The sequence below is a fragment of the Brachyistius frenatus genome, unplaced genomic scaffold (assembly GCF_029030835.1).
Source record: "Brachyistius frenatus isolate BFR_SWC_R1_liver_20210118 unplaced genomic scaffold, ASM2903083v1 Contig_15, whole genome shotgun sequence".
Classification (NCBI taxonomy): Eukaryota; Metazoa; Chordata; class Actinopteri; family Embiotocidae; genus Brachyistius; species Brachyistius frenatus.
Genome location: NW_027210614.1, coordinates 1,882,199 through 1,910,151, shown reverse-complemented (window position 1 = coordinate 1,910,151; position 27,953 = coordinate 1,882,199). Strand labels below are relative to the sequence as shown.

The window sequence follows — 27,953 nt, the reverse complement described above, 5'->3', positions numbered from 1 at the left end:
TTGTGCGCTTGTTTCAGGAGGCGGAGCGGCCCGGAGGGTCGGACGTCCTTCTGAAGCGGCTCTCCTTCACTTTCAGAAAACAACACAGGACCAAATAAGTTAGCAAAGTGCGAAGAGGGCTCTTTGCGCACGAGTTTATGGTTTTAAAACCACTTCAAACAAACGTTTCTACCCTGCGATAAGTGAACAAGAGAGAGAAACGACGCGGGTGAGTAACACTAACTATTCAGTCTGCGCGACAGTGAAACAGTTGAGTTAAACTCAACAAGAGGAGAAAAAGAGAAACTTTAAGGTCAAAGGGACAATTTAACATGTTATAAACTCGACTTAATTCCGTGACATGTGGAGGTGAGGAGGATGTTGGGGTAAATCCACAGTATGTTAGTAAATCTCGGGCTGGTGCAGAGTTTCATGTCACCTGTTGCATTCAGCTGCAAAATGAACTGCGTCAAATCAAACCGCTGTTTTCACTCAACAACCTGCTGTAACATCTCACTCCAAATCTCTGTTAGTTATTTATTACTACACGATGGTGGGGGGGATTTTAATTATGTTCACAGCCGCTCATGAACGCTCACGTCGCATTTGGAGTGGGCTCCCAGTCATGTTACGTAACTTAATCATATTTTCCCACAGTGTAAATCCTGGCTGTCTGCCGTGACCTAAGTTAGTTCACTTTGTCTTTTTCACATTCACTTGCTGAAGGTTTACTCTAAGCTGCTCTCACCTGACATGCGAGTGGCTGCAGCTGTGGACACAGTTTCAGGACTCTAAAATCCATCAGTTATCATGAGCAGATAAAACTCAGCCTTGGTGAATGTCTGCAGAGTCTCCCCTCTGCGTACATCAAAGCCTGGGCCTTGACACCCTCACCTGCGCCTCTCTGGTCAACAGCACAGGGGTCAGTGAAGGCAGCACTGCCACTAAAGAGGACAGTGGGGCTGCAGCCCGGTGAGGGTTTCCTCCTTTTGCAGGGAACGACACAATGGGAGGAAAAAAGTTGCACACTTGTGTGTCGTATACATGTGACAGTGAGGATGAAAGGCTCCATTGTGTTGTCTTCAGCTTTAATCTGTCCTCGACAGCCCTTTTTCTCCTGGACAGAACACTTTAACTTGGCCTTCTCATTTCTTCCCTCCAGTGCAGAATGAAGGGTCTGACTAACTCAGGCTAATTGAAGCTTCAGGACCAACCAGTCATGAAACTCATTGACTTGTGAAAACCAAGTGGGGCTGAATCGTCCTCACGTTGAGCGAGGAGGGCTGGACAATGGTTCATTACAGGGTTTCATGGCACGGGCAGATATTCTCCTCTGAAAGAAGGTCTCTGTTAACAAAGCAAAATATATACAGTTCTTTGAAATAAAATGTTACCCAGGGGTGACAAAGAGCAGAGCTGCTGCCTCATGCCTTATATTTAATGAGTCTGCCTGTTCTATTTGAGCTGTCATTCACTTACTAAAGACATTGTGAGATATGTGAGGATCTGGGTGGCTCTCCGGCTCAGCTAAACACTGGAATCTTTTCAGATAAAATGTCTGTTTTTGGCTCACCCATCACACTGAATACCTGACTAATCTGTGCACTTAATAAAACTAAACAATCAGTATCACCATAAATGCCTCAAGCTCACTTGTATGATAACTTTGCCAGCAATGGCCTAATAAAACCAAAGATAAAGAGCATTAGACCAGCGTTAGATGACAAATGTATATCTTGTCCAGTTACTTTGTCTCCATTTTGGTCTGTCTTGACCTATTTCATACTGATGTGATACATCCTGCTGCTGCTGCTTCGTTGTCATTCTTATCAGTGTCCTTCCTTCAGGCCCATCTTGGACTATCTTTGTATTGTAGCAGCACATAAAAGGGACACTATCAGAAAGGCAAACAGGAATCTGTTAAAAGCCCATTGTCCATGAGACACATGGTGGCTGCTGATGGCTTTGTCCTCACAGGCCACCCAGCAGTTTACTTAAAAATCTTTACACTGTTAAATGTTTATTGCCTGCTGCGTTCTCACGATCTGGCTGCATATCTGTCAACTTTGAAAAACCTGTAGTTATTATAAATGTGACAGAGAGGGGCTAAACAACATTTTGTTTTCGCCTTCTCATGGAATGTCCCATAAACGAGGGCCGCAAATTACAATTTCAATTACGAGGATCAGCTGTGCTGTCTATGCACACAAACACGTAGTTGTTGAAAACCCTACACCCTTCAGAGTTGGGCAGATACGACCGCTCTGAGATTAGTTCTGGGTCCGGCTGACTCGTGTTCAAGTATCATCTTTCTGTTATTACCCTTCTCTGCACCTCCTTAACCTATATTCTCAGTCATGCATGGTAAACAGTCATTTTATTGAGTCATACCTGCTAGTCACACACCTGTAACGCCTTTCTAAACAGTACCTGCTAATATTGTCTGGTAAAGAAATGTGGCAGGTGCTGACTCTCATTTTTGGCGATGTTACGGTTTCTGAGATGTTGCAGGCCAGATGTTAGTGTCTCATTATCTATTTGGCAGAAGCACTTTGTCTGGGCAGACTGACAGAAAACAACCATGTGGCGAGAAAACAGAACATTTAAGAATGGAAAACAGGAAAGGAAAATTAACGTGGACGACATGATTAAATGCAGCGAGCTTTAATGTATTGGCTAAGTGTGTAACTCCCAGACATTAGTTGACATGATCGAATTCTGTCATGTCTCATCTCTAATCCAACTGTTTGCTTGCAGAGGCGTGCCACCTGATCCAGGGAGAGGGATTTATTTTCCTTCTGCATTCCTGATGGAGTCGTACAGAGTGACTGGCATTCCTAACAGCGGACCCCAGCGGGGCTACACTCAGCCGTCCCGCCCCCCCAGGTCCCACAGTAATGGAGCTGGAACATACGGTCTCAGCATCCGAGTCCAGGGTATAGCTGGACACCCCTATGTAGTTCTCAACAACCAGGAGAGGGGTCCTCAGTCCTATATCGACCCTAACAGTAATGGGTACATCGACGCAGAGGGCTCTTTTATCGAGAACTACCAGGAGTATGATTTCAGAGAAGGCAAAGAGGCTGGATCCAACAGCCCCTTCATGGAGTACAGGTCTCGGAAGTTGACGCATCAAACCGCACCTCAAAATGGTGACGCAGAATCACAAGAAAAGACGCCATCCACCCTTCTGAATTTTCAGAAGCACCCGGAGATACTGCAGCCGTATGATCCAGAGAACAACTCGCTGAACCTTCAAGCTCTCCACGGCCTGCCCTCAAGGACTCTGAGTGAGACTGGGAAACGACACCAAAGTTCCTCCTCCAAATCTGCAGTACCTGTACCGTCACGCGGCAGGTCATCAAGCCTGGAGCAGAATAAAGATGCTGCGCAGCATGAGAAAAGGAAACTTTCATCCCAGAGCGGGAATGAGACCACCCTTCCTAAGACGAAGTCACAGTCTCAGCCTCCAGCTCAGCTTGCTCAGCCTCAGGCCAGGTCGCAGTCACAAGTGGCTCATCCACAGCCCAAACCTCATCTTACCAACCTGAATCCACCTCAGTCTAAGGCAACCTCTAAAACTGAGCTGCAACCGGTGCCTTCAGCCCAGCCTCACCCCTCCGCCGTGTCGAGTCCCACAAGTGACCAGAGCAAGACATCATGCAGATCCCCCAGTTCTATGAGCAGTGCCAACTCCAGCCTCGAGCGCACCCGTCGTGAGCCTGATGTCCTTCCCCTTCGCAGGACTGACTCCAGTGGGCCGGTTCTTCAGTCCTCTTCCCGCTCCCGCCACTCGTCCTCCTCTTCCACCAAGGCTCTGGTGGATGAACAGATGGAGGCCCTGTATTCCGACAGCATAAACCGCCACGAAAACCGTCGCTACATCCCTTTCCAACCTGGTTCAGGCAGAGACATCGACACCGGCTCCATTCCAGGTGTTGATGAGCTCATTGAGAAGTTTGACGGCAAAGATGGCAGTCATCAGCGTAGGGGCAGGGCGGGGCGCAGAAACAGGATCAATCCTGAGGACAAGAAGCGCTCACGCAGTGTGGATAGTGCCTTTGGCCTGCGAGATGGCTCCAGCTACATGGATGAGTTCAGCAGCCATCGAGGCACATCGATGGAGCACGTCCTGCGACCCTCCCAGCTACGGCTGCAGAAGACAGCTGGCAGTCAGGACTCCTGGCTGGTGGCCGTAGATGGTAAGGGTGACCCCAGGGGTCCGTCTCGTGTCGCCAGTGCGCCCGGCTCCCCCCAGAGCACCATCTCTAAAGGTGTTGCCTTCATACAGGGATACAAAAAGCCTCAGACTCGCTCCACTTCACTACCATTTAAGAGTAAAGAGAGTGAGGAAAGTGCCTCTTCAACTGGAAAGGTTTCAACAGCATCACTGTCAACATCACCGTCTAAGCCTTCCTCCGCCGCAGACAAAAAGCCCGGCACAGAGGCAGATGCTCAGGTATTATTATATAATGATATTTAAAGTTTGACGGTCGGTTGTCTGTTCAGTTTTACCAACATGATGATATGAGAAAGGAATACTTTTTTTTGCGTTGATACTTCATTAGGATCTCCCTTTCACTTCCTGTCATATCCAGGCAACACCTGATCTGCTGAAAGGTCAGCAGGAGCTTTCACAACAAACACATGAAGAAACAGCAAAGCAAATTTTATTCAGTTACCTCAAGGATGGGTGAGTTGTCTGGACATTTCTGTTCTTATCACTTGTGTGTTTTTTAGCTTTATTCACTCATATTCATAAATAGATGTGACCAATGAGGAAATGCATCACAAGGAACAAAACTGTTCTGTTGAAGCACATAAATGTTTTTTTTTTTATCGGAGCTGGAGTGTTTGTGTTAACAGTAAAGGAATGTGCTAATTCCTACCCTCCCATCCAGGCTGTGAATCATCCAGTTTTCTGGAATTTGTTTTCTTCCCATTTTCTCGCTCTACTTTCTTGTTGGTGCAGCGTGAAATGAAGGGAAAAGCGTTCCGTTTGTTTCTGCAATCAGACACTTCACTGGGCCCGTCCAGGAGAGGCAGGCTGGGTCAAAAGGTTGCACTCAGTGTAGGTTTCAAAAGCAGCTGTATAGGAAGGATTGCGCATACAGTGCAGTCTCCTATCGAGGCAAGTCAGTGATTGTTTCTGAAGAGAGTTCAACTTCAGCAGTTCCGCTGTCATCTAAAACAGTTGCATTATTTATTCAAGATTTTCCACTGAGAAACATTTTGCAGGCTCCTACAGTTCTTGCATGTGTGTCAGACTCGTGATATTGTAGAAAGAGAGCAGGAAACCCGCTTGGGTGTGTCGGGCCACAGGTCAGGAGTCACAGGACAAAGGAAAGGAAACACAGATGGAAGCGCAGGGGCTGAAACTGAGCTACATTCCCGAGGCCAAGAAGACAAACATTCACCAACAGGGGTTATAAAGGTTTAATGAAAATCATCTGGATGAAGAGACGGGAGGTTTTGGGGGTTCGGCTCTTTGAGTCGGCCTTATGATTTGTTGAAATAATATATCGCTGCTCTCATGTGAAAGTGGTTTAACTCAAAGTTTTGTTGATTCTGATGTTTTCACTTTAACTGAAAAAGAGAATTTTCTTCTGCGAGTTGAAAAGGTCCTCCCAACTTTAGGCACGCAGACATCTGTTACTTCAATTCAATTTAGAGAGGTCATTTTTTTTAAACTAAAGATTTAGCCACTCAGGAGAAGCTGATGTTACGGAAATTTATATTTTGTACTGACCAGAACAATGGGTTGTTTTGTTATTTAAAGACACAAGCTATGTTACAAACGGACAGAGTGGGCCTGAGGAAGAAAATGAGAGGGTGTGGCTGTTTTTGTGACTAAATACTGTGTTATTATCTGACTAATTTGAAATTGTGATATTTCATAACTAGTGGGTGATTGCTGCAAAAAAATGTAGCCGTGGTTCCTAGTAATTAAACCGCTGATGAAATGGGACTCGCAGCAATCGCAGTATATATAACATGCTGCTAGCATATTATACTGCCCACACGTTTGGTGCTCATGTGCCTCACAGTTTATCGGACGGGTGTAATGAAGCTGTTTGTGCTGTGAGGTGACACATCAAAGCAACATGATCCTCCCTGACCTCCTCTAAGCTGGGAATGAGCTGCTCTGTTCTCAGAGCAGTCTGGAATTAATGCCTTATCCCTCAAAACACTGAGAAGTTTTTCAAACCTTTGATAACCCGAGTGTGCTAACATAACTGTGTGTGCGTGCGTGCGTGTTTATCTGCAGAAGTGACGACAATGATGAAATGACGAAGAGAAAGGTCAACCTGGTCTTTGAGAAGATTCAGACACTGAAGTCTCGGGCCACAGAGAGTGCACAAGGCGTCAACAAAGTGAGATATATATTATTGTAATTGTGCACACATAGTGGGGCAAATGTTTAAATCTCGTCCTTGCTGTCTGTTGTGATATTTTTACTACATGTTCAAAGGGCATTTTTAGATTTGGGGTTGTGAAAGTGCAGCCCTTCCGTCATGCTTTGGCTGATTTTCAGTAAATTGTCGTGAGATGTGTGTTTAATTTTTAGCTTCAGAAAGTAAAGCTCAACTGGTTTAATTTTTTTCATTTAGAGGAGGTTGATAATTCAAACTCACGATCGCAAAGCTATCTTATGGTACCTTTTATCTTCGGCTCTGAGGCTTTAGCTTTGAGGCTGTTCACTTTGTATAGCAGACATCCTCAGCTGTGGAACATTTACCTTTTGCTCATTAACTGAGTCCTAATGTCAGAGTCAGAATATTTAGCTCTCATTTTTATTCCTAATGGATCAATAAGAAATAACCAACTGTAAAATGTCTGTTTTCTCCTGTCAGTCCCTGGACCTCGCTGCTCAGACCAAAGCTCTGCAGGAGCAAAATGCTGAACTGGAGAAAGAAATGGTTGATCTGAAGAGTCAACTGGGGGACCAAACCACGGTAACAGCAGTCTAACTGCAGATGTAACCTGACACCAGCCTGTTTGTGTTGCCATGTCAGTTTAGTGCTCAACTTGTTGTTGTTCGAGCATTTCCTTTAATCAAGGGTTTGGGTGAGAAGGAGCTTTAAGGGATTACAGTTCAACTTGTTGAAGGGATATTTTGAGACTGCTGTTTGGATGTAGAATTGTCTAAGCTCAATACAAAGGCACATTTTCATAGACAGAATAATAGAAAAAACAGGCTGCTCACTTGAAAACGTGGAATTCTGTTCTATTAAGTAAGCAGAGTTTAGTGCTTTGCATTAAAAATTTAGAAAATGAAAATTAGGTTCAAGTGTCGGGAAGGCATTTGGTTTGGGCTGAAAGAGTTTTGAGCTCTTTATTACAACAATAAAGACCTTAAATGCTGCTTTTCCATTGATTATCCTCGTCTGCAATATTTAAAGCAAATTCTGATCATGAAAACAACATTGAAATTGTCCATATCTTTCTTTATCAAAAAATGATCAAATCAATGGCTCTATCATGTCAATCCAAATGCTGGATGTATCCACATTAACATGTCAACATGAATGCATTTTGTGTGTTTGTCCACCAGAAAAATAAGACTGACAAAAGGACAGCAGCAGGTTTGAAGGAGCTGCAGCAGCAGCTACAGCGGAGCATAGAGGAGTGCAAGCATCTGAGGGAAAAACTCGCTAAAACCGAGGCCGACCTCCAGACCACAGTGGAAGAGTAAGTTCAGAGTGACGGTGCTGGACAGGACATTAATGATCAGTCTTACATCAACTACTTTAAGTTCAGCTCCTTTTACTGGTGTGTCCATCTGGGTTTTACTTGTCGTGTGCTCCACTGAACACAACTGGAAGTGTTTTTGGTGGGAAACTCGTGTTCTTGTTGCTGCACAATTGATCTCCACTGATTTGTTGGGGTGCCTGCACAGAGGGAGGTGACAGCAGCGTGAACCTCCTACACTGAAATGAAGAGGCGGTGTATCAAAAGTAGGATTTCAGTAGTAGTGTGTGATGTCTGCTCAGACTGTTGATAGTTACTGAAATGATTCCCATGTCAATCCCTCTGTCTTATTATACAGCCCTTTGTGTCACCGCCGGCCTCTTAGGTTTATCTTTCACCCTCCATATTAATGCGTGCTTGGTGACTGATTTGTTATTCCTTCTGACAGCACTAACTGTCCCACTCCATTTCTGCCCCTTTACACATGATACAACTATTGGGTTGATTTCAGTCTGATGTTCACAGTCCTTCAGGTGCAGAGTGTTGCCACTATTTGTAGTTTGCTGGTTTTGTTTGGGGTTGGAGGAAAATTTCTTTGAGTAAAATATTTTTAGATTTCCATGATATAGAAAGCTGCGCTCCTTCTGTGGTGGCCATTCATCAATGTCTTTATTATTTCAATCCAGGATCTTTCACCTATAATGTTTTTGTTGTTTTTCAGTTGATTATTATCTGTAGTTTCAGCTTTGCTGGTTTTTAGGATGAAGAACACCAAACATTGCTCAGCTGTTCTGTGTTTATTCTTTATTATATAATAATTTTGCCTTTATTAAACAGTTGAGAGTGAAAAGCCAGATGGGAAAGAAAGGGTAAGACATGCAACAAAGGTTCCTGGCTGGAATTGAATTGGGGAAGTTGCAGTTATTTGGCATACGTTGAAACCTACCAGCGAGTTAGTTCTTACCACAGGAATAGATTTACTGCATGGGGGCTACATTACTTTGTGGTGATATGTTTGAGGTGTCTTGCATCACTCATCACTCTCCCCCTCAGTGTTGTCATGTAGAAGCAGTTAAGGCATTATTGGTTTTCTGTCATTCAGGCATCTGTTTTAACCTCTGTGCTCTGTAGGCCTCACATTCAGCCCCAGCACAGGTGCTGCCTTTTGTATGTGCGAGTTAGGGTGCAGGTGGGCGAATGTGTGTGTGCGTGTACATACAGTATGAAGGGGACCTGCACCGTGTTGTGACAAGTGGGGTTTGTCAGGCTGTTCCAGGTGAAGATGGAGAGGGAGCAGTACCAGACAGAGATCAGAGACCTGCAGGACCAGCTGTCAGAGATGCATGACGAGCTCGACTCGGCCAAGAAGTCAGCAGCTGATGGAGAGAAAGACATCATAATGGCGGTGAGCCGCCGAGTTCATTCTTGTGTAACACAACATAAAGCGACATTGTTTTTGCTTTCGGCTTGTAGAACATGTGGCTGATGGCAACTGCTCACCAAAACCACTGAAAAATTCAAGCTTTTCTTCTTAAATAGAAAAACATTATACATCGAACAGCAGGGTAGATTTTGTGAAAAGTCTACTCGACAGGTCAACTGTTTCTGCAAATTCTGAACTGAGATAAAGTTATGAAATGGTTTCCATTTTCCACAGGACATGATGCTACTAAAGGTGGAGATGCAGGAAGTTCTCCTGGCCAAGGAGGAGCAGGAGGAGTTGCTGAGGAGGCGAGAAAGGGAGCTAACGGCTCTGAAGGGAGCCCTGAAGGAGGAAGTGGCCGCTCATGATCAGGAGGTGGACAAGATGAAGGAGCAGTACGAGAAGGAAATAAACAGGCTGCAGACATCTTTGGAGGAGGCCAAGCAGGTAATCTGTCTCCTCTTTGATTCCCTTCTCTCCCTTCTCCTTTAGTTTGACCCTCTGCGTTCCCTCCTCCTCATTTCCTTTGCTCTTGCCCTCCTCCCCCATTCCAGAAAACACACCCTGTCATGGAGAAGTGTGGAGATAAGCACTGCATCAGGGAATTTTGTGTGTGTGTGTGTGTGTGTGTGTGTGTGTGTGTGTGTGTGTGTGTGTGTGTGTGTGTGTGTGTGTGTGTGTGTGTGTGTGTGTGTGTGTGTGTGTGTGTGTGTGTGTGTGTGTGTGTGTGTGTGTGTGTACTGTATGTTCATCATCAGAGGTTGGTACCCTGCTTTGAAGATGTTATTTACATATAAGAAGTCGTTGTATGTTCTTTTAAATGAAGTGGAAATTGAGCCGACCTTGAGTTGACACACTTGAACTGCGTCAACAGAGCCAACAGAAAATGAAAACAAAACACTGTGACGGGTTAACGTAGCTCATCATCATTTTTCATGGGAAATCTTTGTAGCCAGTCGAGTGTGGAGGTATTTTCTTATCTCAGCTTGTTCCTCTATGGAGAAAGTTTACACAGGAAGCACAATGACTGATAATAAAGTTTAGAGACATTTATCTCTACATGAAGTTGCTACGATACAGTCAAGGTCACCATTGTAAATAAGTAGCAAGTTTTGTTACCATCAAAAACTTCTGGAAAACTGCACATCAGAATTTGGAAATCAACTTGGACGATACATTATGTGAAACAGTGCTATTTTGTAGCTTTAGGACAATAGTACCAGTGACGAACCCACCCTTTATTTCAAAGTCAATGAATTTTCTTTAAAGCAGAAAGGGGTTGTCAACTGTGGATTCAAACACGGAGGGAGGCGAGTTAAGATGAAACATGGCAGGACACGACTGACTGAAGGGACCGAAGACACATTGTTGTCAGCAGGTCGCTGTGACTCGCGTGTGTCCTGTTTGTCTCAATGAGTGGAAGTCGTCCTTGTTCTCGGCTTCCTGCAGGCCTGGTGGGGGTCCGCAGCAGCCCACTGCAGCAAGAGGCTATGAGAACATTTCCCATTGTGGAACAGAAGTACTGCTCCCCCGAGGGAGTGTGTCGTCAGGGGTTTTACCCTCAGTGCTTTGTACACACAGTCAAGATGAAGTCATTGTTTGTTTCCCTTTTAAAGTATAAAGGAGTTCTCCCTCGTTAGGGCCTATCCTCCTCATCCTTAAATTATTGGTTTGTCCTAGGGTTAGACTGTGACCTGACCATTTCTAGGCATAAACCTACACAGTGGCATCATCTATGCTTTATCTATTTATTTATACTGTTTATACTGGGCCGGTGTGCAAATTCATGCTTAGATCAAAGAAATCAGCATGTTAAATCATGTTGTAAAATAAACATTTTGATATTACATAAGTAATAAACACATTTATTAACAGCATTTCTAGCTGTCACATATATTATGCTTTTCGGTGTAATGAATGTACACTTTGCACAGATATTCAAACAAATTTAGCAAAATAGAAAGCTGCTTATAATCACATGTCCATTTCTACGTTGTGCCAGGGTGTCAGACGGGAAAAGCCAAAGTGAAGTGTGCATCTCTATTTTTCGGCCCCATCTCCAACCAAAGTGTTGCCTTCCTCTTTGTGTCGGGACGTTTACGGTGACCAGAGCTGCCCCTGCGAACAAGAATGCTGGAAACTGGAGCACTAAATTGCTCTGTATACTAGTTAATTGCAGTGGCAAGCCATCACTAATCTAATGAGCTGCCGTTCCTGAGTCGCGTCTTGCCCCCTCTTCTTTCTGTGCCCTGAAAGGGTGGGGGTAATTGTGGACCTCAGTCAATGATGAATGATGAGTTTGTTTCACACAATAATAGCAGCGGGGGTTGGGACATGCTGAATAAGTGGGTCAGTATGCTGTAGGAAAGGGGATGCGAAGGCCGACCCCCATGAAAGAGCGGGAGGCCTGTTTTGTGTCTTCCCTTGAAAGCTGCATTGTGTTTTTGATGAGCTGAAATCTTTGGAATTTTATCTAGGTTGAAAAATCGTAGCCACACTGTTTGTGGAAGATTAGACTTTGCTTATTTTGACATATATTACTTAGCAAAGTTCTTAATGTTCTGTAACAAAAGACATCTGCTCATTTGGAGGGGGATTTGAGCTTTCGTGTCAGCATGTTCTAGTATGTGAAAAATGTGGAAAGATGAGGTGCAGTGAGCAGAGATGAGGTTTATTTGGAGGAATGTCGGGGTCAGGATGGAGAATGTGCACCCTGTCGACCTCCCTCTTTACTCTGCTCCAGCTCTGTTACAGTGCTCCCGCTCCGACCTGCGGGAGAGGCTCAGATCTTTTCATTTATTCCTCTTCAGGGTGCTGCAGTTGCATCTCTATCTCTGCAGCGCTCCAGATTTTCAGTGTTAGATGCTTTAATCGGCCTCAGCCCTTCCTAACTGTAAAGACAGAGCCCAGTGCTTATCACATTATTTCCAGCTCTTCTTATGTTGCACCCACAGACGCAAGCCACGGTGTGTAACGCAGCCACATTGTTATCACACTCTCATCTGTAACCTCAATCCCAAATGCTGTATTTTTCATTTCCTAACTCCACAGTTTCCACACTTGACTCCGCAGTGATCTCCTGCTCACCTAAATGCAGTTCATTTTCTGGCCCGCACCATTCGCCCCTCTCTCTCCGCCTGCCTCTCGAGTAATCTCTGCCAGTGTGTGAACTGAAGTCTTACTGTCTGATCATCAAACTTATGTAGCCCAGAGAAGAGTTTCCCCTCAGGCTTGTTTTGAAAGTAAAGGCTCCAGCATGAGTCTGTGTGTTTGATGATACCACTATATTTCCTGGCGTAGCTCTGGGAGCTGATTTACCAGGCGACTGGAAAGAGGTGGAATGAGACGCAGGACAGCGAATGAGGAAGGAAATAGCAGTTTATCCCTCTTGAAATATTACTTCTTCTAGGTCTTCAAAAAGCTGTACTGATAACTTTGTAGATTGATGATTATAAACAGGAACTAAATACCCAGCAGCTGTGCCAGAGAGTGTTCAGTTCAGAAAGTGTTGCTGCGCGGCCATATGAGTGTCAGGTTTGTGTGAAACCAGGCAGTGCCCAGGATTTTTGTATTTATTGATATTTGACTTCATTGCATGTGAGCCCCAATGTGGTGGGAACCTAATCTGCCAAAACAACTTGCAGGAGTCAAGTTAAACACACAGCTCCTGTTGAGAAAACCAAAAACATTTGTGGTTCAAATCTGAGTTTACATTCATTGAGCAGTGTTTTTAAAGGTGGTTGGCATGTTTTCATGTGTTAATTTTTCACGATTCATATTTGAAAAAAAAAAGTTTTTATTGGTGTTAATTTATTCTGGTTTCTATTTTGTCTGGCCATGAAGAATTGAGTCTGATTATTTTTTTACATTTTGTCTTCTAGTTGAATTTATTCCATCAGACTGGCTCAGCACATGAATTTAGACGTGACAATAAATCAGCGTGTGGGCTGAGATGTTTAAGCTGTTAGTCTTCAGACGAACTGTTGTGTGGGACGTGTATTTTGGGTTTTTATTCTCTCACTCAGAGTTTTATTCAAACCTTCTCTTCTTTGGCCTGGAAACTGGAACATGGAGTTTTCTCCTGTCTTTGTCTTTGTGCTTTGGCCGATGGTGGTGCCGGGTTTAATTGGCACTGTGAGGCTTGCAAGTCAGTCTGAGTCACTCTCAAGTAATATGCTTAAATCTGATAAATGCTCTGTAATTAATGTAAATATTTTTAAGAAGTGGTACATTTCAGATAGCTTTGTGTCACAATGTCTGCCTTCACATTGCATGATCCAGTTTCATATTACAGAAATGAAAGGCTTTGCAGATCTTTGCTTAATATTTGACTAAAATAAAAGGCTTTAGATTTGATAATCCTAAAGTTTTTATCATCCGGAAACCCTGAAGTGGTAAATGACAGATCAAAGTTCGATTAAATCCGGTCTCAGGAAACCCGCAAAATAATTTGCTGTTGGATAAAACTGCACTGATTTACATTAGGAAGTCTGGCTGTACTGACAGAGGGGGTGAAATACTTACAAAATTAAAAACTATTTTTTTTTTCTGTGACATGAGTCACAGATGAAGAGTATTTCAGTTTTGATGGATGTTCACTTCATGAATACAACAGCCTTGGTGTGCTGCGATGAAGACGCATCAAAATATTTTCATGTCTTTCAACCGAACCTGCTTATATGACGAATACAGCCGTGGCCGTAGTCGTCAGCAAACAGTGTCTGTGGTGTCAACAGCCAAATCCAGTCAAATACTTGCAACTTGATTTTACACAGAGAATCATTTAAAAGCCAGTTTCTGTTGCCATTTCTCTGAAGACGAGACAAACTTTTATTACTGTTTAGACCAAAGAGATGCCAATGCTTCTCAGCTGTCACGTTTTAATTTCTACTTCAGTCCTTCCTTTTAGTCCATGACAGGTCTTCTGTTGCAGTACACCTGAGGTCTGGCTACCTTTTTTGTTTTTTAATAAAGGAAGCTCTTGTATTTGTAACACATACTTTGTGCTGGCAAAGCAGATCAAGCCTTCTACACTGTCAAAGAAGTTTTACATTTTTCTTTCCTGATTTGAGGTTAAAATTTAAATAATCTGATATCATACAGGATATGTGCTCTGCGTGACCTTGGAGAGTCTTATTTTATGAAGTCATATGTGGATATGTATCATCTTTCCAACAAAGGCCTTTTTTTTTTCCCTCTGAGAGAACAAAATGTCTTCACTGAAGCTGTCAAAATCTTCAAACCTGCAAGAAGAAAAAACAGGATCGGGGACTTAATTCTGTGTCACGCCACCCAAAGAGTGATCAGGTGACCGGCCAGTAAACAGAAAATACAAGCTCACCATGCAGTGCTGTGTGTACTGACAGAGTATAGAACAGTTAAAAGGCTTATTATAGCCTGCTGTGCATATTTGGATATCTTTCCAAAGCTCTAAACTCTTTATTGAGACTGAAGATGTGAAGGAATAGGGTAATAACATGTTCCACTCAGAAGTCAGCTAAAGACAGAGAAACAAAACGGTTTTTGTTTGTCATTCTACCAAAACATAAATGCATAACATCTTCTTGGCACACAGGCCTATGAATGTAAGAGTCAAGATTTTTGCTGGAGTCCATATATGTTTGTGGTGGTGCAGAGACAACAGGTGGATGTTGAGGCTTCCTATGTTGAATAAGTAGTTGTAGCTACAGGTGATGGCTTTGATGTAAGTGGAGTTTATGATTTTGTAGGTTGTTTAGTGGCTTTATGATGGCTGCAGCCAAATTATTTAAATATCAAATTTGAATAGTAAGTATCATATGAATTTTAAAAAGGGCTCCCAGGTCACTTTAATTGTTAAATGCATTAGTATATTGCTTTTTAACATCAGTAGATTATTATTGCATCTATTTGCAAGGTGCAATAAGTGTAAACTATCATCAGGAATATCTGCTGCCTTTGCTTTGTATGTAATTGTGTGCTTCATTCTGTTGGATTTTACTGGACATGTTGTTGTGGACATGCCAGGTGGTGGAGCAGGAAACAGCACAAGGAAACAAACCTCCAACATGTTTGTCTTACAAAAAGAAAACACATGCAAAGCAACATCAGGAACAGAGAGGGGAGAGAAATGATTACGCATTAGCAGCTTGTGGTGTGGAAATTGTCTTAATTTGAAGAAACTACTTGTTTACAATATTTCTCAGTGACATTTTAAATGCGACATCACATCTTTACTGAACGGTAGCTGCTCTCTGAGTAATGCTTGGACTTGGTTCGTTGTTGCTCAAGTGTTCATATGAAGGTTTGATCTATCAAATGCCTTTTTACTGTTTTTTTGTTATACCTGATGGAGGGAATCATTTTATAATATGACACTTACTGTTTATAAGTTATTCAGACATATGGAATGAACTAGTTTAGGAAGGAGATCGACACTCTGCTTGTGTGTAGATTTCTATTGCCGGTTTCTTGCAATTGTATTTATTTTTAGATAACTTGATGCAGATTCGGTGGGAGAGCCAAGATTTCACCACAGCACATAACATGGGACATGCACTTTACATTAGCATTCAAGACGCGCTTCAAAGACTGCACAAAGTTAGTTAATGTGCAACTTTAGATAAACAGTTTGAGTACACATTAAGACCCAAGTCAAACTTTGAGTTCAGGGTAGAGGGGAAAAACGGACCAGTGGTATTACATTGCCGCATATTTTTCTGCTATTGTATTATATTGCACTAAATCTCTGAAGTCAGCCTGTGTTGTCGGCCTCTTTGTGAAGTGTGTTTTTAAAGAGGTGGTAAAGAACTGTAAAAAATATGCCAATTCAACAAATCATTGTCTGATAGGTGATAGTGATGTTTTATTTGTCTTTTAGTGATTGTTAGGTAAACTTTAATAATGCTTTAATTCATTTAAGGACTGATTAACTTATTGTAGCAGTGAAAAAGAAAAAAATTAAGTTCCTAAAACCTTACAAGAAATTTACATTTATGTCTTTCTCTTATAATTTAAGTTGATCTTTCCAGCAGCTGTGCAAACACTTCTACCAACAGACATATTCAGAGACAGTTTGCACTGAGGTACTGATGTTCTGTGAAAAAAGAATCAGATCATGATCCTGCACAGGTACAATCATGCAAAATGAAATAACATTACAGTAGGGAAACATTTAAATAAAAAATGTGGTCACTGCATCCTCTTCTCACAGGCAGCAGCAGGGTCTCCTGTTCTGGCTGGATGGCTTTGCTCATGTTTGTAGTACATGTGACCCAGTGTGGGAAGTGGGACGGGCAGACAAGTGTCAGGGCTGGACTTGTTGTCTATGGTATGTTGTTAAAACGGAGCACAGAAACAATCCTGACACACTCTATCAATGCTTTATTATTTTAAGGAAAGCTGTGTTTTCCCTCACATCCTGTGCGACCCCTTTTTTAAGCTCCTCGTTCAACGCAGTATTAAAAAATGTAGAAATATTCATGTTTACATCATAGAAAGTGACCCAATGTCAAATTTAACAACATTAATGCTTAATTCACACTTTGGTAATTTTCCGGTTGAACGGCAATTCCCATTTGGCAACAGATCTGCTTTACAGCAGTTGTACAGTACTTGTAATTGAGTTACTCTTGGCTTGTTTTTGTCTGCTAACATGCAATCTCTTTTTTTTTTGTGCCTTATCTTGAGAGATGACAGAGTGTTCTTTTTTAATTTGGTATTACTGTGTCTGTTCATGTCGCGTCACTCCTTTGACCAAACTAAATGACCCGGTGAGGTGGTGATGAGGGTGGCTCTGTGATGACAGTGGAAACAGGTCTGACTGGCCTGCCAGCACTGAAGCAGGGAGGCACCGTCACCTTTCTAGTACAGGAAACGCCTCTGTTAACTCATAGTAACGATCAAATTAGCTGACAGACGAGCGCCTTTTACATCAGTCACTACAAGGGAAAAGTTGTAGAGTTTGGATTCCAGCAGAAACTAAATTCTGCATTTATATAAATAAGCCACCACCTTACAAAAACCTTCACCTTCAATAACTTCAATAACTCACAAAGTGAAACTTTTTTCCCTGTTGGTCAAAATCAAATCATGGCTAAAGTCGCTGCAATATCCTGTTTCCTTGTTCTGTTTGTTTGGCAGGAGGTAGTCTGTAGAAGTGATTTTTATAGCACATTAAAAATGTAAACCAGTTTTTAGTTCTGTTTCTCTTGACATATTTTTGTATGCCATTTTTCATCAGTGTGTCACGAGCCAGATTACAACCAGGTCACTTGGTTCCTCTTCAACTAGGGTGTGTGTGTGTGCTTTAATGCTTTCATACACGCACGCACGCAATCACTCACTCACTCACTCACTCACTCACTCACAATATTTCACTTGTTGTAGAGTGAAACAGTAACTGTAGATTTTGTATGTGCTCTGTAGTTCTTGTCTGTGTCTGCAGGTGTACGTGTGTGCATACCTCACTACTCAGAAAAACAGGAAACTGTCAAACCAGTTTCCTAAACAGGAAACTGTCAAACCAGTTTCCTAACACAAGTCTACTGCCTACTGATGCGGTAATTCACTAGAGTGGTGTCATCTCAACTGAAACCTGTTACCTGTAAAGAGTCGCGTTGTGTGGTTCATGTCTGTGCAAAAGAAGAAAATGAAGACAAAGAAAGCTGACATGTTTCCATCTTTCTCCCGTTCTTATCCTGCTTCGCTCAACACCCTGAAATGTCAGAGTTAAACCGCACTTTTCATTCATAAATGTGGACACAGCAAATCTCAGAGGACTCTCTATTAATCCCCTCTCTGCCACTGCCCTCCCTCAAATGCAGACTAAGACCACATATCAATCTCTAAATTCTTCAGGATAAGTAGTGATCACCGTGCCACATGAAACGCTTCTTTTCTTGCTTGCTGATTTTTAGTGGGCCTCAATCAGCAGATGGTAATGAAAGCTCAGATTTAGTAGCCTTTAGTTCTGGTTTATAATGAAATGCAAGAGAGAAGTACAAGGAGGCCTTATTATTCTGCGTCTCCACAAAGATTCAGGGAGAATCTGAGCACTACGAATAGCTTTCGTTATATGAGCCATTTCAGATGGTCTCAAATGTTCCATCATTCATCATTGTTCCACTTTCTGCTGAGTGTCACAGCCTCCTGCTTCTTTTGAACTGAAGCCTTGTTTCTCTTTCTGATCTGCAGAGCAGCGCAACAGTGGTCCGAGAGAAGGCTGAAGTGGAGGCGGCCAAGGGTGCAGTGGAGGGCCAAGCAGGACGGCTGACCCAAGAAGCCGAGCGATTGCGCAGGCGGGCGCAGGAGCTGGAAAATGAGGTGGCCAAACTCAACCGAATCATCGATGAGGCCAAGCTACAGGAGAGCCGGCTGGGGGATAGAGTGGGTCGAATGGAGGTGAGTCAGATGCAGAACCGCAAAGGATGCTAGTTTTGTTTAAATGCTGGTTTTGTTCTGCAGTCTTATATGCAGCAATGTCCACTTAACAGAGAGAGAAGAAGCAACTAGAAGAGTCTTTGGCAGAAATTAATGAGCAAGAGGAGGAAATGTCACGGGCCAACCGAGCGTTAACCATCCGACTGGAGGATGTGCAGGTAAGATTAGCAACACGCCACTATGTTGCATGTAGCAACACTGCGTTACCTTCCATGTAGAGAAATACACAGCTTCAAAACTTGTACTGCTGTGTCCCTATATAGAGAAACCTGACCAAACTGAGCAGTGACCACAAGGACTTGGAGGAGAGGTTACAAGAAGAGAAGACTCAAAAGGAGCAGTTCAAGAACATGAAGAACGACATAGAGGACGAGAGGAGGCTGCTGGACCGCACAGTCGAGAAGCTCCAGAGGGAGGCGAGTACACTTCAGTCTTTATCATAGTAACATTCATCCAGGCGGTAATAACACGAACAGAGCTTATCATGGTCACTTTAGTTTGGATCTGTTTGGCAAAGAACACTGTTATTAATTGCTCATTCAAACAAATATGTTACCAAGTGTATTTTTTTTTTTTTTTTTTTTAGTTAAGCAAAGAATTGAGTCTTTATTCTTAAATATGAGATTATTGAAAAAATGCACAGACCAAGTACTCACTTTGCTTAACAGGTAGCAAATCTATGGATTCTTAAGGTGCTTTTATGTTGAGAAACTGGTTGCAGAAAAGAGGACATTCTTCAGGGTAAACTCTAAAGCAAAGAAATCTATAGTAAATAGACATTATTTCTTACCTTGATGTAAATCAATGAGTCGTCTGGACCTCCCCGAGTCTTTATCAAATCGTAAAGGTATGATTTCTGACAATTCATAATACAGGCTCATTTTTAAAAGGATTCCTGTTTCTGGATATTCTGATTTAATGCAGCATTAAGTTTTGATCAAATACTTTCACACCACACTTGCTCCTGAGCAACATGATTATCTTTAGAGTTTTCTACTTTTTCCTCACGTCTCCCTTTCTTTTGCCTCTTCTGTCTCTCACTGTGTTTGTAGATGAATGATATTGTGGAGGCATCCCAGTCGTCCACTCGGGAGCTGCAGGAGCAGATTGATATTTATAAAGAGAAGAACCGTCGGGAGCTGACAGAGCTGCAGAGGCTTCTGAAGGAGCGAGGACAGGAGCTGGAAAAGTACCTGCTGGCTGCTAAAACTCTGCAGGAGGAGGTAATGTGGGCTACAGCAGCCTCGTCTAATGTAATGGACTTCAGAGAGGAGAAACGGTTTTGAATGCTGACACTGCTTTCGTGATGAGAGTGGTCAGATCAAGGTCATCATTAGTCAGGTCAACCGAGCCCTCTCATGCAGAACAAGCAGATGATGAGCCATTGTTCTGACCAGTTTGAGCCCTCCTGCCCAACATCAAGCTCTCCTATCAGAGAGCAATGTCATCACTTAGGTATTTATGCTCCCCGCTGCCCTTTTAAACCCAAAACATATGAGTAAAGTGCAGGAATTCAGCAGAGTGAAGTCATAAAACACAGATCTTTATGCTCAATGTTGTAGAAACACTGTGCTTTCCTTTGTAATCCTTTGATGCATGGCCATAATTGTGAAACTTAACATGTGACCCCTCTTGCATTGTTTTCATTGAAGCGGTTTATCTTTGTCAGCATTTTGGAATGTGGAGAATGTTTTTGTTGAAATAGGAACAGACCAATATGCATAATTTATGTTAGAATGAGGGCAGTTTATGCCGTTTTATTTATACATCAAATATTTATTCGGGGAGGTAGGGTAGGATGTCTTTATGGTGACCACATTGAAACGGATTTATAGTTAAGTGAAAGCAGAAATTCAGGACAGTGTGAGATGTAAAGTTGCGTAGGCGGAAACAGGCCATGACATCAGAGGTATAATGCAGTCTTATGAGACCGTATAGTCCTTGTGAAGTTAGTTCCATATACAGTCTCTGTATTGTTTGTGTCATGTGTTCTACTAACATGCACACAAGGAGAGATGCGATACACATTTCTCCTGACTGCAGAAGGAGGTAAACGTTGTTGGAGCTAATGTGCTAATAAAGGAAGAGAAAAAAAACTGTAAACAAACCATTGTAAAAGACGCAGATTTCAAAATATAAAAAGAGGGGTTTACATAATTTTATGAGGGAAGAAATGCATTAAACATGTTTGTTAAAACCTAAGGATAAACTCAGTGTATCATAACTCTTAACTTTGAAAACAAAACTGTGTCTGTTCATAATAAAAAATCCACTGGGTACTTTTTAACAGTTTTGGCAGGCTGCGCCTTGACTTTTAGCCTATGAAAAAAGATTTTTGACAATCCCCACTGTGGGAGGAACTATTTTCTGGAACCAGTATTCATTAGTTGCAGACCTTGTTTCACATGCAGAACAGGCTGACATCACTTTAATCGATTTGCTGATCTGGATGTTCCTGATATGAGCTTTCATCTGAACATGTGATGTTGTAGTGAGTAAAGTTCATATGTCAGGACAAGGTCAGTGTCCAGGTTCTTCCTTTGTCTCTGTCTGCATCCATGCTGATACATCTTTGTCCAGCTGGTGTACAGGAAGAGGAGGATGTCAGTGTTGTGATATCATTGTTGTGAAAGCTGTGCTGGCTGAGTCATATCCTCCTCCTCCACCTCTCCTGAGAAACCCTGGACTCTGGACTGGCCCAGAGAGTCCACTTTACAAACTGCTCTCAAATGTCCCATCAGTCTTTTCACCCATATGAACTTGGCAGGTCATCTCTAAAGTTACAAGTGTAGGCTGCTTACATCCCTCAAGGCTCTAAGACTCATGGCTTTAAATCTCTTTTTAAAGAGAGATCTGATCATTAAGGCAGCATGAAAACTGTGATAATTAATTTTCACTCCTTGGATCATCCACATAAATTAGCACAATAATTTCCAAACTTGCTTATCGCTATTCAGGGCCTGAGAGGATGCACCATTATCCAATTACACTTATTACAAAGCCATGGCTTAAATTAAGTCCCACTTCAGTATCTACATGATGAAATATGTAATAATTCTGCACTAATGGCCAAATATTTGTTGTAGGTGAGAAATGAAGGCAGATGATGAATTTCCATTGTCTTGGCATTAAGCAGTGGGGGCAATTTTCCAGCTGTGGGGTGTGCTGTGTCTGAGGAAAACACTAGCTGCACTGGGTTCATTAGTCACTCAGGGGAACCATATAATAATATCCCGAAGCAGCAACTAAACTGTTGGTCATCCCTAAAGCAGTAATACTTGATAAGAATCATTGTGACATATTGAACATGGAGGGGAAGTTTCAACAGGAGGGCTCGGATTAGTCCATGCATAAAGCTGAAGTATTTATAACCTGCTGAGGGTCCTTTAATGAGACACTTAACCCATTCTCGACCAGTTTTAGTGTTCAGGTACCAGAAAAAATACATATTTTCAGTAAAAAGATGTGCATTATTTATTTATACCGGTCAATAAAATGTGTTGGCAATAACAGATGATCATTGAGTAAATTTTCAGGTGTGGAATTATGTTCATGTTTCATTGTAGTTGTCCCACCGGGAGGAGGATCTGCGGCAGTGCGAGAGGGAACGAGACGAGATTGTGCTCAGGGAGAAGACGCTGGAGAAAAAGGTTCATGATCTGGAGGTGGAGGTTGAGACCAACGCCCACGTTAAAGACGAGAAATCCCGACACAGCAAACTCATGGAGGTACATAATGATGTCAAGTAAAGCCACTGATAGCTTTATCATTTAAACACTGGGTACTGTCCAATCACTTGAACCCTTCAGTAGACCTCCGGTGTCAGTCATCAAGTTAAAAATGACCAGAGAACGGAGATGGCAACATTCACTGACTGCACAGATGTAACTGCTTTGTTCTGCAGGAGAGAATTGCTCAACTGGAGTTGAACCTCGATGAGGAGCGTCAAAGTGGAGACCAGCTGATGGACAGGATAGACCGAGGAAGAGATCAGGTACAACACACACAACCTCAACACATACTCATTATCAGTGCTCACCTGTTTCAGTGACCTGCTGTCCATGTTCACACAGACGTGTCTCTGTTCCATCTCAATCTGTAAATTATATCCAGGTCTCCTGTTGCGTTGTCTTCCACCTCTAACATCATGACTGCAACCACTAATCTCCAAATGAAAGGAACATGTGACCTCCATGTAACGAATTCAGCTCTCAGATATGTCAGATGATGAAAGGGTTAATGCGTGTGAATCTTGTGCAGGTTGATGTGTTTTATCAGTGCCTGTGGGTAATCTCAGTGGTCTGTCTTTAGATTTGGTATCCACACTCCAAAATTCTCTGTTTATTTCTGGTTTGGATAAAGTGGACAGGTTATTGCTTTGTAAGATGATCTTGCATAATCATTCAGGTTGGCGGCTTGCCAGCATGGTCTAAGAGCATCTATCCAATTTTCATGCATCAGTCACAAAAGACTCTTCTTAATGCGCCGCCCGAGCCAAAATATGCAAGCTGCCAAAATGTCTCAAGTTTTCAGGTTGTGAAGTTCATTTGGAAATTTACACTCGGTAACTTCAGCTTCAGAACAACTCTCATTCTTCTACCAGGAGTCAGTTTTTATATCCTCGCAAGCAAATGCTCCAGTTTTCCTTCCTCTGTGATAAAGCTGCTGACGGAGGCACTGTGAAGTAAGATTTAGATAAAGCACATATGCTATTAGGACTGTTTGTTCATGGGAGAGATGTTACTAATCAGAGGGAGGATGTTGGCTCTGGACTTTTGGGAATAACACTGCATTTATTGCAACTGTAATGATTTTATGCTGATGTGTGTGTCTTGTGCAGCCCATATAGCCCATTGGTCAGAGTTTAATGGTACTTTTGTGTCTCCTCAATATTTGATGACTCAGATTCATAGACAAGTTGGTAAGATTTGGCCTCATTACAGTTTTGCTCTCGGTCTGGAACTGACGCAGATTCAAAAGTTGTGACCAAAATTTTAAATAAAGTGCCAAGTGACATCAAGTGGGCCTTTAGTGTGGCTGAGTTGAGTATTTAAATCTCCTTAAATGGTTTCCCTTTTAAAAAATTCCTGGCAGAGAGAAAAGAGTGGCATTGTGACAAAGTGGCATTGGTTCAGCATGAGGCTGAGGTTGGTTGTCAAGGCAACAACCGAGCTTTGTGCAGCGAGAGTGGAGTAGGTTGAGTGCTCACGGTGTGTGTCGGCGAGCGTGCACCCTCGTGCATCGGGGTGTGCGCGCTCTAATGTCTGTGGGGAGGAGAGGGGGATGTATGGTTATGGGGTGGTGGGGTTGCAGCGGAGGCAGCAGGAAGAACACCTGCGTCTCTCCTGGCACCAGGTGCTCCTCTCCTGTCTAAATGAGAGTAATCTCCCCTCTCCTCTCCTGCCGTCTCTCACAAAGCAGATTAGTTTCGCTGTATGTTCCAGTCTGCTGATTCAGCTCCCTCAAGCACTGTGCTGGGTGCACCAGTTATAGGGGCCATCGTTCATCAGAGCAGCCCACTGTCACCCACTAATTGGCATAAAATATCACCAATTCTAAGCTCCTCTCACAAAGAAAGAACCATCACTGCTGTATCGATTAGTTTTCATTCTCTCTTTTGAACCGGGCGATCGCTGAACCATCGTGCTCGAGCACTCGGGCCTCTCCGAGTTGATCTCATGTGCAGTCAGTTGATGTGTAATGACACCAGTATTAAAGGAATAGTTTCATATTTTGGGAAATGCAGTTCACTTTCTTTTAGAGAATTAGATGAGACAATTTACATTGCTGTTATCTGTCTGTTAAATTTAAATAACTCAACATCACGATGTGCAATAAGCCCGTCCACTAGAGGGTAGCGTGAAAAAAAAAAAAAACACAAGAGGAAGATATTACGGTTAGGAGGGAAAAAAACCCCATGCTGTTAGGGTTACTCACCAAAGCTACATAACTGTAAAGAAATCCACATGAAAGTCTGTTTTTATACGTTGTCTAATGACCCGTCTCGGGCGAGGTGCGTCTTAATCTCGCACCAAGGCAAGCCAAGCATCACAAACACGCGGTTTCCTTTAGTGGACTGGCAGATGTATTGCGTGCTTTGCTGTGATACTGGGCTGATATCAGGCTGGCAAACAGTTGTCCTAGCTTAGCATACAGAAAGGATTAAGGGGAAACGGTTAGCCTGGTAACAAAATCAGGACACTGTCAGGGCTAGCTGTTTCCAGTTGTTTGCTAAGCTAATAGGCTGCTGGTGGTAGCTTCAAATTAATAAACAGACTTGGTGTTATCACCCACACTTTACACTTAAGCATTAAGCACAAATACTTTTTATACTATCTGAAATTCCACAGTTGCATAATCTTTCTAGAAACTACTGTCATTGTTTGTTGTTGTGTTTTTTTTTATACTATAGCTGGGTGTCACTGAGAGTTGACATAAACTGTCTTGACAAAAGGTGGAATGCAGTCAAGCTAGAAAATCCTACTCACTAATTAACTTGGGTCTTCCTGCATTAACTCTGCTATTGTTTAGCATTTTGACTCATTCAGGGCTCCTGTGGTTTCTGTTGTTAGTCAGACTCAGACGGTGTCTGAAGATAATTGTTGTCAGACTGTGTGGGACTGTAGCGATGACAGTGTCTGGACTCGGCTTGACAGGTGGAGCAGATGAGGAATGAACTCCTGCAGGAGAGGGCTGGCAGACAGGACCTGGAGTGTGACAAGATGGCTCTGGAGAGACAGGTACACACTCTCCTGTCTGGAGGATCACAGCTACACACAGTGTCACTCTACAAAGTTCAAAGCACAGATTCATTTCATTCATCGTTTCATCGCTTTCATTTGATTGTATCCATTATCACATCAATTTCAATGTTTTATTCTCTGTACAAAGATATGACTATATGCGTGTATAAACGTACATCTCAATACTTCGTTCTCCCTGCCCTTTCCAGAATAAAGATCTAAAGACCAGAGTGGCTCACCTCGAGGGCTCCCAGAAGTCCAACAAAGAGGGCCTGGTAGTCCAGCTGGAGGATCGCATACAGGAGCTGGAGGAGAGGCTGGAGGGGGAGGAGAGGTGAGCTGAGATGAAGGCTCAGATGGGGAATAGAGACGAGAGGCGCTGTGGTTACGGTGATGAAAGAAGAAGACTTTGGGAGGGGGAGAGGGGGGCTGTCTGAAAGGTAGATCTTTTAATTAGGATGGAGTTGTCGTGGTGATACACGTGACTTATACATGATGATGCAGTTGGAGCTTATAGAGAACTAGAGGTACTTTAGAATGAGAAAATCATTGTCATTCAGAGAAATCATGTGACTCCCGCTAATGAAACCTTAGAGAATCTGATCTGCTTTTAATTCTGAAATGCATGCAAGTCAGAATGAAGTGCTGCTTTTAATGTCTGAAGATGCATGCATGTGTTTCAGGGAGAGGGCCAACCTGCAGCTGGCGAACCGCAGGCTAGAGAGAAAGGTAAAAGAGATGATGATGCAGGTCGAAGAGGAAAATCACTCGATGCAAGATCAAAAGGACCAAGTATGTAACACACACGCTCATGTTTCAGACTAACAGACCATGAACTAAATTAAGAGCCAGACATCTCAAAAAAGATTTGATCTTTGTTGAACACTGGTCCTGTTGTTTCCTCTTGAAGTTGAATCTGCGTCTGAAGGCCCTGAAGAGGCAGATGGATGAGGCTGAAGAGGAGATCGACCGACTGGAGCACGGCAAGAAGAAGCTGCAGAGAGACCTGGACGAGCAACAGGAGACTAACGAGCAGCTCCAGAGCCAGCTCAAAGCTCTGCGGAGCGACATCAGGTAAACACATAAACAACACCATCATCCGCGTGTGTCATCAGTAACAAAAGAAATGACAGTTATTATACTGCTCTCTTTCATCCAGGCGTAAGAGCAACTCTGCTCCGCTGCTCAACAACCTGGACGACGACGATGACGACGATGACATCAGCACTGACGGGGAGACGTACTTCAGCTCATCCTCAGGGTACAAGCGATCCTCGAGTCAGGACAACATCTTGTCGACCTTCACTTTATAAACAGACTCTGATGTCAGAAATAAAGCTGCTTTAACATGCATCATTGTTGGACCAAACAACTGGAGAGCCGTCACATGTGCTTCTGTAAATATTACACTGAGCTGGAAAGTCTTTCTCTATTCACACGTAGTTCAGTGAGATCATTTCAATGATTTGTTTGTGAAAGTCCTCACGTCAACAGAGCCCACATTCTCCTGGATTTTAAATCTAAAGTTCACTCGGTATTATTCGAGCAGCGCTTTGATTAATGGGTGACGACATTTACGTTTTGATGTTTTAGCATGTCCCGTAGAAATTAAATGTATATACTCTTTCATTTTTGCATTCCCACATTGAGTCTTACCTTCCAGCATTGTTAGTTTTATTGTAAGTGGAGCTTCCTTTCTTAACAAATGGATTACACATGCTTGTCAATGATTATTCTAGCATTAGTAAACTCGAAAACGCACTCGTTAACGCACTGTAAACCAACCAGTACTGCCTTTGTGAACAATATGAAGTTTTACCCCTTACTTTTTTATGCCTATCAAATATGTTAAATTCACATACAGTATCTGAATATAATTTTTTTTTTTTTTTTATCTTCCAGTTAAATAAACTATATTTACCTTTTTTTTTTATGAATGAAAATCAAATCTGAATATATGAAGTGAGGTGTGCCAGGATGTTTTTTTTATTTATTCGTGGGTGAATATATGAAATCTTGGCTCCGTGAGTTTTTTAGGGAACAATGAATGAGGGACTTTGTACACATCCTTTTTTATACAGTTTTGTATCATTTGATGACCAGCAGTATGATATATTAAGATCAATTCATATGTAATCAGGATTTTCTTGTTAATCATTACACAGGTTGCTTTTAATATTTGTAACATCGCAGTGTTTCTTACATATTTCTTGGAAAAGGCTGTTTTACATTAGCTTGGACTCTTTTTCATCGTTTTTTCAGAATCATACTTTTTGCTGTTTCAGTAGAGACAGCCATTTTTATAATGGAAACGCTTTGATTTAACTTCCATCTGTGGTTATTTCTTTCTTAACTGCGGGTAGTGTCAGTACTGAACATGCTGTAAGTCTTTATTGTTTAACCTCGTACGTGTGTATTCGACTTGTGCCCACTGTGTACATCAGGCCTCGCAGTGGCTGTAAAGAACACGAGTGGGCCTTCAAATATTCTTTTATCTGAATGAGGGAATTTCTTCAGATGAGATGAACTGACAATCAATGTTTTGCTACACTGTGATGATTTGCACTCTGTGTTGACTTCGACGCCTGTGGAGGGAGAGTGGATCGAGACAAATTCCTGCCACTACCTCTCTGTACACAACTGTATGTTCAGAAATCCTGCTGAGACTAAAATAAAGTTAATTTCAGTTACTCTCA

General features: G+C 42.5%; 1 protein-coding gene across 2 annotated transcripts; it reads left to right on the top strand.

The window, feature by feature from the left end:
- Window positions 1-11: 11 nt before the first annotated feature.
- Window positions 12-27,953, top strand: cgnl1 (cingulin-like 1). 2 transcript variants are annotated; one of them, XM_069693524.1, is made up of 19 exons: window positions 13-208; window positions 2,737-4,438; window positions 4,578-4,672; window positions 6,248-6,353; window positions 6,834-6,935; window positions 7,535-7,671; window positions 8,938-9,076; window positions 9,329-9,541; window positions 18,269-18,475; window positions 18,568-18,672; window positions 18,778-18,930; window positions 19,567-19,737; window positions 22,081-22,242; window positions 22,419-22,508; window positions 25,171-25,254; window positions 25,467-25,591; window positions 25,941-26,049; window positions 26,168-26,331; window positions 26,417-27,953. In XM_069693524.1, the coding sequence occupies exons 2-19, from the start codon at window positions 2,789-2,791 to the stop codon at window positions 26,568-26,570; spliced, it is 3,966 nt and encodes a 1,321-aa protein (XP_069549625.1). In that variant the 5' UTR covers window positions 13-208; window positions 2,737-2,788; the 3' UTR covers window positions 26,571-27,953. The 2 variants fall into 2 exon arrangements, with proteins under 2 accessions (XP_069549626.1, XP_069549625.1); XM_069693525.1 differs by lacking the exon at window positions 25,171-25,254 and having other exon boundaries at window positions 12-208.